The sequence below is a fragment of the Sphaeroforma arctica genome (genome assembly GCF_001186125.1).
Source record: "Sphaeroforma arctica JP610 unplaced genomic scaffold supercont1.500, whole genome shotgun sequence".
NCBI classification, from domain to species: Eukaryota; class Ichthyosporea; order Ichthyophonida; genus Sphaeroforma; species Sphaeroforma arctica.
Window position 1 is genome coordinate 56,188 of NW_014040058.1, and position 10,952 is coordinate 67,139.

At 41.3% G+C, this 10,952-nt stretch overlaps 2 protein-coding genes across 2 annotated transcripts in view; one reads left to right on the forward strand and one right to left on the reverse strand.

Moving 5' to 3' along the window:
- The window catches only part of SARC_06785 (hypothetical protein), a gene marked incomplete at both ends in the record, with an annotated part of 8,189 nt that extends 6,786 nt beyond the window's left edge, over positions 1–1,403 (reverse strand). Inside the window, 3 exons of the mRNA XM_014299296.1 lie at positions 166–317; positions 635–772; positions 1,253–1,403. Of these exons, the coding sequence (XP_014154771.1) occupies positions 166–317; positions 635–772; positions 1,253–1,403 (441 nt within the window). The remainder of the gene's footprint in view (positions 1–165; positions 318–634; positions 773–1,252) is intronic.
- Positions 1,404–4,492: 3,089 nt separating this feature from the next.
- SARC_06786 (glutamate dehydrogenase, mitochondrial) lies at positions 4,493–9,197 on the forward strand. The gene is made up of 10 exons (XM_014299297.1): positions 4,493–4,948; positions 5,092–5,196; positions 5,770–5,949; positions 6,286–6,399; positions 6,655–6,876; positions 7,095–7,230; positions 7,519–7,734; positions 7,988–8,115; positions 8,329–8,520; positions 8,925–9,197. The coding sequence occupies exons 1-10, from the start codon at positions 4,793–4,795 to the stop codon at positions 9,012–9,014; spliced, it is 1,539 nt and encodes a 512-aa protein (XP_014154772.1). The 5' UTR covers positions 4,493–4,792; the 3' UTR covers positions 9,015–9,197.
- Positions 9,198–10,952: the final 1,755 nt, after the last annotated feature.

Here is a 10,952-nt window from a genome sequence, read left to right on the forward strand (position 1 = left end):
GTAGTATATATATATAATATATATATATATATATATATATATATATATATATATATATATATATATATATATATATATATATATATATACATACATATATATATATATATATATATATGTATATAGAACGTATATAGATATATAATATCAACTGAATCTACATACCACTGACTCGAAAGTCTGACCCTTATCCACCGATGGCAGTTGACACGTGCCGTTGGTCAGATGAGTTTTAAAGAGATTACTCTGCTGAAACTCCGGAATTTGCTGGATGTCTTTCGCCTTCTGCTCTCGTAGGTACGGCAGGTTAATAAGTTCTGCATTTGCAATAGAAATTAACAGGTGTTGATAAGCGGGTGTGATTACAAACACATTGGCAAGTGTGTGGTTTCAGATACGTTAGACTCTGAAGCCGTACGAGTGACCCACAAAGGGCACCATACGCTACTACAGCACGATGAGCGTTTGCCCGACACTAACAAGATAAAATATAAAGCCCACGATGCCGCTCTTGACAACTCGTTGCTAAGCAACGGCGATCATGTTTCATTAGAGTTAGATTGACTGAGCATTACAGGCGAGGGGCAGACTGACTAACCACGGCACACCTGACGTGCTAAAGCAAGGGACATACCTTTCTCAGTGTCATAGTTAGCAACGCCGGTGGTTGCTAGGCTGGATCCAGCACTGCGACCATACCACTCATCTCGTGACGGCGGAGGCAGCTCTTCCTCACTCCACACCAGTTTCCATACGTACTTGCCACGTGCAACTGGACGAAAAGGAAAGGAGGGGGGGGTGAATATGGGTGAATTTGAGTAGCGTGACCACACACGAGAAAAAAAATCGGAACAGCACATGAGAAAAAAACTAGGACAACACATGAAAAACGGACTAGGGATAAGTGTGTGCGTGACCTCGGATGAGATTGGTGACCCGTTCGTGTCAAGTAGACTCCAATCACTTTTAATCGAGATACAGTTTGTCAGGGCGAGCATTCCTCACATGTTGGATATTGACGAACATTTATCCATGTAGCTGCTATTCACCAGGTACATATATACCGGGACTAGATACGTATATACCGGGATCTAATACAACCGGTGTTTCAATGGCCTAGGCATTCGCTGTGTAGTTACCACATGCTAATCTCGTCCTTGTGTCTGGCTGGATAATATACACAGCGCTACTTCTTCCTAACAGTGGAACACGGACTCGAACTATAAGACAGCCGACTGACCATAACACATACCACTACCCTCGGCAACACCTGCATCTGCCGCATTGGATTCTGTGGCCGCAGAAGCCTTCCAACGTATGCTTCGTCGCGAGAGATTTGAGGAACCATTCAATCGCAGCCCATTCAAGGCGCGGGAAGGAAGGCTGGGTTGCAGACGTATCATCTTAGTTGGAGAGTGTTAATTATTGGGTTCGTATCTGCAGGCGAGTGGGTTCGGCGCACTCGGAGTAGGTGTACTGGACATTGAAGAATAAGAGGTTACGTGTAGTGATGTTTGTGAGTACTTCTATGCGGAGAAGATCTGTGTGTACTTTTACTTCAGATGTCGACTGGAAACATAGCGGAAACACTATGATTGTATGCAACATAGGGGTTACAGAAGCGGACTAAATCATTCAAAGCAGCTGGCGCAATAGCTGATACGTCCAGAGACATATACCTTTCAACTCTGGATTACACGAGCGTATGCGTGTGGCATCTGTGGCCCTTGAGAACGCAAAAAAAAACACACACGAGAGTTCTGCAGTGTTATAAATGACAAATCCGAAAGCAAGATCCGCCTGGTTATGCACCGGCACGTAAGCGCAGCGCGAAAAGAGTTGAACGCGAAGGTCCATAACTAATCTTTATGTAGTCTACTACAACTATCTAATGAAGCATGATATGCACGGCGCATTTTCCGTCACAGGGCGAGCTTGAGGTCCTGTATTGGAACAAGAAAGATGCATATAACTGCAGTATTGCTGGCACTCCTACCCCTACATGCAGGTGTTTGTGCTCCACTCCAACAGGGACATTTTCTGTTCGAACGCGCGCATTGGACTATGCAGAAGTGAGTTTAGCATCACCATGGTTATATATACTATCAACAAATGGTTATATAATACGACCACTCACCTTCTTCTGTCCCAATTCAGCGATTCGGCAAAGGTGCGTTTGACCCCTGAGATTAGAGCTAGATTGCTCGTTTAAGCAGCGTTTGGCCGCGTGTCTCTCAAGAATCGACAAACAACACTCTACAGGCTCAGAGATGCTTCTGATGCCTCACAATGTCGCGGCGTGTTATGCGGCCCTACCAGTGGACTAGTACTAGAGTGTGCTAGTACTAGAATGCGCACACCAATACGGAGGTTGAAGGCGAAGTGTATTGAACAGAGAGCTGTCAATACCGAATTTGACAATCAGATTGTCCAAGTCAAATGTGAAGGCTCAGAAGCTTTATTTTTATTTGATTGAAGATTCAGAAACCTGCGACCGCCCATTTTCTCAACCAATGAAATGAACTTATACTTGAACGCCCACTTTTTCGACCAATCCTTTTGGTTTATCTTGTGAATTCATTGGATACTAACTGGGTTGTGACGTAGAGTGTTGTCCTCTTGTCGGTGCTAAAAAGATGGGGGAATTTGTTTTTAAAAAACACGAAAAAGACCAACAACAATATACACTTATATGCACATTTTTATTTTGTTCGTGTATGTTATTATGTATGGATGTATGCAACTATGCGTAGCCTAATGAATACTATTAAATTATAACAGAGGTCATGTCGTCATGGTATGTGCGCTAGACAGCTGGCTAGAGCTGTGCATTGTTAGGTTTTGATGGCATACGTGCACACAAACAGAACATTCTTTCATTTAGAAAGCTATGGGCGATCGAGTTCTGGCAGTTTGCGATGAGGAATGATTTTCGTTTCTCTCATGCATGATTATGCACACAAACGAATACCGAGGCTCGAACCTTCATGATGAATACAGTGGGTCGTCGTATCCACATAATGACACACAGTACATGATACAAATTATGTATATATTTTTCTAAGTGATACGTATTGCTTCGCTTAGTTAATTTCCCATCACTTTCTGAATCAGTGAGCTGAAATAGAGAAAATCTCTATGCTTCGATTGCTGGCATACAATATACATTGTACACAATATACATTATTCTTTCACGCTAATCGGTAAGATATAATATTACAATATTACCCAGTAGTTTGATGCAAAGTTCTTAGACAGCATATTATTGTTGCCCATCCACCAAACCTTCAAGAGTGATGAACTGGTGATACATATTTACAGCTCTGACGTCCGTATATAGCATATACGCAAGGTCAAACTGATTTTAAAAATACCGTACAGTTGAATCATGTCCAAAATACACGGCATCACAAAGAGGCACAAAGTAGGCACACCGCTCCCACGCAACGCCACGACTTCCCCCAAAGCACAATCAAATGCGCATAGACAACCAGGACAGACTCCATTCAAGAATGAATAATTGAATATTGGCATACAATGGCGTCTGCCCGTCGGCGCCTGGGGAGGATCAGAAACTCTCAATCGCATAGACGAACACACGTGTGGTTGTGGCAGACTGTGAGATGGCACATCGACATTGATTAGGCGAGTTCGAGAGCACCGCCGTGGGACCAATGGGTGACCGTCTATTGGGGTCTTGTGGGTGGTATTTTTAGCCAATGCTCTCTCGTACAAACTTTTTAACCAATGACTGTGACATATTCTGGAGCAATGGTTTAACTTCGCGAAATGTTTACGACATTTAATATTTACTGTTATTTTAAAAGGAGTGTATTTATTTTTCAGTAAAATAGCAACTTGTGCTAAAAGTGCTAAATAAATATACGTCAGTTCGTTTCTCGTTTTTTTTTAAAACAACAACCAAAAACAAAAATAGAACGGTTCAAAATTATTCGTTTTGCGTTGGTTATAAACGTTTTTGCTATAAATAGTTCTACTTATCCAACTGGGTGACGGTGTGACCTCCTCGAGTGAGTAAATAGTTCATCTGTTTTACATTAAAACGTATATAACTCAAAAATCATAATTGACGTTTATAGACGTGTGCAGCTACTGTGCTGCCTGTGCGGAATGTTCGACTTAAATCGATCGATTTAACGGACTGATATTGCGCGTATTTACGTCTGCGATGTCGAACTAACTGCCAATCAAATGTGGGCTAGCAGGGCATGACAATTTAGTAAAATGTAAAAACTTTTATTTTGATATGATTGAACGTATATATAACGGGTGTATGTTCTGAGCCATAAGGTTCAAAACGTCATGATATTTTACCTAATACGCCCGTTTTATAATCTTTTGACCCGTATAAACGTCTCCAAAAGTTTCTAAATAAATCGATTTATATATAAGCGTATGCGCTCCACTTTTTTAAATCGGACTCGTTTTTAACGGATTGACGTTAGATTTACAACATTGAAGTCATTTGGTACAAGTTCCGAATTTCGATCGATAAGCTAGTGCGCGCAACTCTCATATCAGCGACAGATACAACAAACACTGAGCATTCTTTGTGTGTGTACTGCAACACGGTGTTGGTAAAAGTACGCTTGTAGCCATCTCTCGCTGCCGCCCCATCACGGAATTTGTCACGCTTCTCATCACGTCTCGCAATAGCTTACTACTTGATTACCAGAAAGTCGGTTTGGAATAATCCGCACTGGTATATGTATATACGGGAGGTTCTTGTCAAAACAAACCATATTTTGTAAGTGTCTGTGTTGCATACAACATGTTGAGTTCACAAATCATTCGCGCTGCGAGCAGGGCGTTGCCCTCACAGGCTAACGTAGCTGTCGGAACCACTTCCTGCCGGTACACGCAGACGTTAACGGAGAAATACGCCGAGGTGAAAAGCACTGAACCCAATTTCCTCGAGTGCTTCAAGGTATTTACTATACGGCACTGTGTTCGACTTCTCAATTCGTGCACTTGTACGCATTGCAATAATTCAAGGATTTTTCAGTAGTCAGCACTATCAAGTATTTCGGAGTATGCTCGCTAACAATATCGCACCCATCTTTACCTTAGGAATTCTTCGACAATGGAGCGAGGCTTCAGAAGAATGTTTCGCCGAACGATATTTTGAACATGAGAATGACGGACGCCGTGATTAAGACGTCTTTCCCACTTATTGTATGTGGGTTGTTTCACCGTCAGCTGTATTGTATTCTCTAACACGGACTGTTGCTTACGATGCTTTCATTTAAGTTGTCGGAAAGACTTAAGCGCACACTTGGAGGAGATTCCAATATCGATGAGCTTTTGGAGACAGTCATGTAATGTGAATTTAAATGTATATTGGAAACACATCGATGATGTACTTGTTTATAATATATATATATATATATATATATAATATATTATTATTATGTGTATAATGTATATATATATATATGTTGTTTATACATGGATACAAGTATATTAATAATAGTTATATATATATAATAAATATATATATGTATATATAATTATTATATATATATATATATATATATAATATTATATTATGTATATGTAGATGTAATATATGTATATATGTATGTATATGCATATATGTATATGCATTTATATATATATATGTGTGTATGCATTTATATATATGTATATGTATATGCACTCATATATATAGATATATAGATACTAATAATGTCTTGTATCTTTCCAGCGTCTGTAATCTCACATTCCTTCACCTTTACCACTCAATAGCGTGAGGACAAGACGTGCGAAATAGTGACCGGCTATCGAGCCCACCACAGCAGACACCGTGTGCCTGTTAAGGGAGGTATTCGTTTCTCCACTGCGGTAGATCTGCAAGAAGTTGAAGCGTTGGCGTCGCTCATGACTTACAAGTGTGCGGTTGTGGATGTGCCCTTTGGAGGAGCCAAGGTAAGTCAAGCGCATCTCTATACGTGTGATAAAGTGAAGTTGTTTTGTGCTGTGTTGCTACGTTGTATTGGAACTGTTATTCGCGGCCTTTGAGTATAGTGATTATAGATTTTGAGTATAGATTTTGCCCGCAATGTGCCCGTCTATACCTGCACAACCGAGTGGGGGAGTGCTTCTTCCTTTTCTCTCTCGTTTGAAGTTATACAAGTCTCGATGATGCAGAGCATGCGCGACTCGGATAGTGTCTGTCACTTGCCACATAAGGATCGCTCAGTGGTTGGCAACGGTACAGTAAGCCCGTATACTCACGCGCCTGTCTAACACATGTACACATAGGGTGGTATCGCCATAGACCCGAAGAACTATTCAGCGAAAGAGTTGGAGCAGATCACCCGAAGGTACACTATGGAGCTGTGCCAGAAGAACTTCATCGGCCCGGGAATCGATGTGGTAGGTTGTATATATCCGCTTTTCCTAACCATGTTTTCACACCTGAGCTGGACCTTGGTTGGCATGGCAACAGAGCGACCACTTAACACTGATTTGTCATTTGAAATATTGGATGCAGAGTGTCGTGGTCCGAAACGGATTGCCATTGTCGTCCGCAGACAGTTTTGAAAATATGCGTAGTTTTTAAATAGTATGTACTGTCTAACCGCACATATTCGGTTGTTACTAAGTAGTATGAACTGTTTACCTACACAGCCCGCCCCTGACATGGGAACCGGAGGCAGAGAGATGACATGGATCAAAGACACGTACCACCACTTCAGCGGTGGCGATGTCAACTCAGTGGCGTGTGTTACCGGTAAGCCTATCACACAGGGGGGTGTCAGAGGCCGTACTGAGGCCACAGGCCTGGGTGTGTACTACGGAATCCGTGACTTCCTGGAGTACGAGGAGGTACAGGATCAGACTGGTTTGACGGTAAGTATAGAGTTTGTTGGTACCGGTGGGGAATACGTCACATTCTCGATCTGGACAAGATTTCTATCTAACACAATTGCGGTAATTGATTGTAACATAACTTGTAATACTACTGTCTATTCAACTGCAAACATACAGAAGTGTCAAATTGTTTGTATATAATACAAAAGTGTCAAATTGGTTGTAACATAAGTTTATACTTTCCTGTTCAATCGCAGAGCGGGCTTAAAGGCAAGAAGGTCATTGTGCAAGGTCTAGGAAACGTAGGATTCTACGCAGCCCATTTCATCACCAAGGCCGGCGGCAAGGTCGTCGGTATTGGAGAGTACAACTCTTGTATCGTCAACCCTGAAGGTAAACAGTAGCTAGGTCGCAGTACAGTCCATGTTAGGAGCTATCCTGCCATGAGCCTAAACAACGCCGTAGTTCTGTGCGCGTGACTTGGAAATACGGGTTTGCATATGTGCATGTCGAGTTTCTCATCTGGAGGATGTGTATCGTATGTCATTTCGGACACTTTTCAAGTGTGTTTCTTTTTACTAGACAGGAAGCAGGTCTAGAGATAGGTCCAAAGTTAAGATCAATACATCTCCTGCGTTTGATTGCTCATACATATCTGCTACCATCTGCTTCACGCAAAAGGTCTGGATATCGAGCACTGCCAAGCCTATTTCAAGAGCAATGGATCATTCAAAGGCTACAACAGCGGCGAGTTCATCGCCGACCCTCTCGCCATCCTAGAAATGGAGTGCGATGTGCTTGTGCCTGCGGCAGTGGAGAAGTCCATCCATACTGGAAACGCTAAGAATATCAAAGCTAAAATTATCGCCGAGGCGGCTAACGGACCTTTGACACCGAGTATGTGTAGCTATACCTGGCATAGTAACACATAGAAATAGTTTTAACGCTGCTGTTTACTGTCTATTTGGTTGGGTGCGAGCGTGCAGTGTTTGTACTCTTATGTTGTAGAACGAGGTACATATCCCAATCGCTTCACCTACAATACACATTCATACCAAAGGAGTGCTCAGCCTTTGCCAATTTCATCGTGCTCGACTATTTACACCTTAAGTTTGACTTATCATGATAATGCGACGTTCGTATATTACAGAGGCACACTACGAACTTGTGGAACGCGGCGTCGTGATCATTCCCGATTTGCTGTTGAATGCTGGCGGTGTGACAGTTTCATACTTTGAATGGCTGAAGAATCTCAGCCACGTTCGATTCGGTCGCTTGGTATGTGCTGTTATCATCCATAAAGCACACCTTTCTATCTGCACAAGTCGCTGAGATTCAGCATTTACAGATGCTGCACATTTGATCGTCATTTGTACCCTACTTTTTGGTCTCCTTAAGCATGTCATAAGCAATCACAATCACAACCAATGTTGATTGATTGTCAACCAATAACAATCGTTCACTCTGCTCAACCGCACAACTCAACCTCAGAACAAGAAATGGGAGGAACACAGCAAGTCCACGCTCCTCAACTTTGTCGAGCAGAGCGTTAACCGAGAGCTGTCCCACCAGGAAAGACGCCTGGTAGTACACGGTGCCGAAGAGGTGGACATAGTATACTCTGGGTTGGAGGATACTATGTACAACGCCTGTATGGAGACCCGTGTCACCGCCAAGGAGCTTGTAAGTGTACACTGAAATTGCCTTGTGGTATATTTAATTTTGGGGTAGCATATCGTACTTGTCTTCTGTGGTAGTACTAATTTGAATAGCAGACCACTGCTGGGCGTGTTGTATGTATACACATAAAGCTGAGTTCTATATTTCTGTATTCTTCTCAATAGTATGCATATTGATGAACAGATACTCTCCTATGCATCTAACTCTTAATTGTTAACATTATGCTTGTCGCTGTATTATGTATTTCTATACTGATATTAAGGAAAAACGCGCATGAATCAAGCGCTTCACACCAACTTCTCAGCAGTTATACATGGAAAGTATGTATATCTATAATTTGAGAAGAATCATTCAAGCTGATGGAACGAGAACGACTGTTAAATCATCACACTGCATTAACTTTGTAGGGCGTGGACTTCCGAACAGCGGCATTCTACAATGCCATTGAAAAGATCGGAAAAGTGCTGGAGGAGTCTGGCAACATTTTCAGCAACTAAGTCGACGATAAGAAGTCGCGCGTGCTCTTAGTAGCGCAAATAAAATAGCAGTAGTATGATTCATAGGTTCAACTAGATAAGAATATAAAATAATCCGGTAATTGGTATTTGGTACAAAGAGTGACTGGTGGAAAATCCTCTTGCGCGGGTACTTATTTGCTTACAACTGACACATCTAACGCGACAGGTAGGTACACAATACGTACGAATTTATTGTTATGACCTATTCTGCCCTGAAAACTCCGATCTGTCTTCAGTATACACAATATGTTACTGTTCAAATAGAACATATCGCGAGTATCTTTGCGTCTGTTATTGCCGAGACCCTCACTTTCGTTTCTATTCCTAGTGCGTCATATCATAGTCGAGTGCGTGTTGACTAAAAGACATTGCGCCAAAGCAGTACACTTCCTGATGTGCAAACTGCGAATATCACAAAACGGTGAAAGGGGTGGGCTGTCTCCTATATCAAGTATGACACGAAGTCACCTTGTTTCAGTTCTATTGCATTGCAGGAAAAAGTGTTTTTGAAATAAGATAGGGAAACAGAGTTTGTTTGAGCGCTTTGCGTGCTGTTAAGACTTGAGTGAATGAAGCCGTTAACGTTGGTTCTAATATGTTCAATTAACCGCGCCATTAGATTCATCATCGGCTACTTTCTAAAACACGTGGCAAAGTCAACCGCCAAACGCAATGTCCACTTACTTCTAAGAATACACGTTAAAAAAAAATGAGGCATAGCATAGCCTTCATAGCCATAGGCCCATAGCCTTCTAAATATTTGTCTGATTTTTATGATCTGTAGAAGAAAGCTATGGCATATAAACTTCCTAAAAGAGGCCAATTTACGATATAAAGTGCACCAAGGTGTCATGAGTCAACAATCCAACACACTGTTGAGACGAAGATTCGCAGAATGAGACGCAGATTCACGGAAGTCTGGCATCCGGAGGAGTCTGGACCAGAGCTACCATGTCAGTATTAACAAAAAAAAATAAGAGAAAAAATAGCCGTAATTTTCGTAAGAAATACGTATTAAGGTCCATTCCTAGTTTTTAAAATTAAGATTTACGTAAGGAAATCAAATTTCGGAATTAGGAATTTAAGAAGAATGTAGCACTTAGTCGGACTTTAAGAAATGTTAAATTTTTTATTTAAAAAAACAGGAACATGGCCGATTATGTTCTTAATAAGAAATAAGCAGATCCCGATAATATAATTTTTTAAGAAACGGGATATATTCTTATTTTAACTTATTTTCGCTCACATGGTGACTAAAATCATATATTTAGCATGTATCAATTAGTACTGTAATCAGAGTGTAAATATATTTCGTTTCTATAGTTAGATATATTGTACGTAGGATTGTAGATTAGTATGGCGGCAACTAGTGAGGATCCTGAGGGAAGGGCAGCTACAGAGACAGTCAGCAGCACACCGACTGGAAAGGACACGGCGAGCTCTGTTAATGTGCAGTCAAGCACAAAGAAAGTGCAATCAACATCCAAAGTGTACAAAGAACTCACCAATGATGACGCTATAAGCGGGTCACAGTATAGTTGTTTGAAGATGAACCGAGGGTTGACTAAGATACAAAAACTCGATTTCGCGGCTACAAAGTTTAAAGTAGACGATAATGACTGCAATAAAACCACCTGTAGATATTGTGATAACGATAAGACATATGTTTGATGCCGTAAGAACGCTAATAACGCCATCATTAATTACGAAAAATCAGCACGCTAAAGAGTGGTATGATGATATTAGCAAGCTAGTCACTAGACAACTGGAGAAGCAAGCGAACAAGAATGGGCGGTAGTAGAGTATTATGGGTTTTGGTTCTTTCAGCAAGCGACCACTTATGAAATATAATGCTGCTAAGAGATTAGCAGACTTATTAAGGGTGCGATGTGTTGCAAAAAAAATGATCTTCCTTTT

What these genes read in the sequence shown, in the direction of transcription:
- SARC_06786 (XM_014299297.1), top strand. Translation starts at nt 4,793, where the DNA reads ATGTTGAGTTCACAAATCATTCGCGCTGCGAGCAGGGCGTTGCCCTCA. An exon ending in TAACGGACCTTTGACACCGA is followed by an intron (nt 7,735 to 7,987) that starts GTATGTGTAGCT and finishes CGTATATTACAG; the next exon opens with AGGCACACTACGAACTTGTG. An exon ending in GTGTCACCGCCAAGGAGCTT is followed by an intron (nt 8,521 to 8,924) that starts GTAAGTGTACAC and finishes TTAACTTTGTAG; the next exon opens with GGCGTGGACTTCCGAACAGC.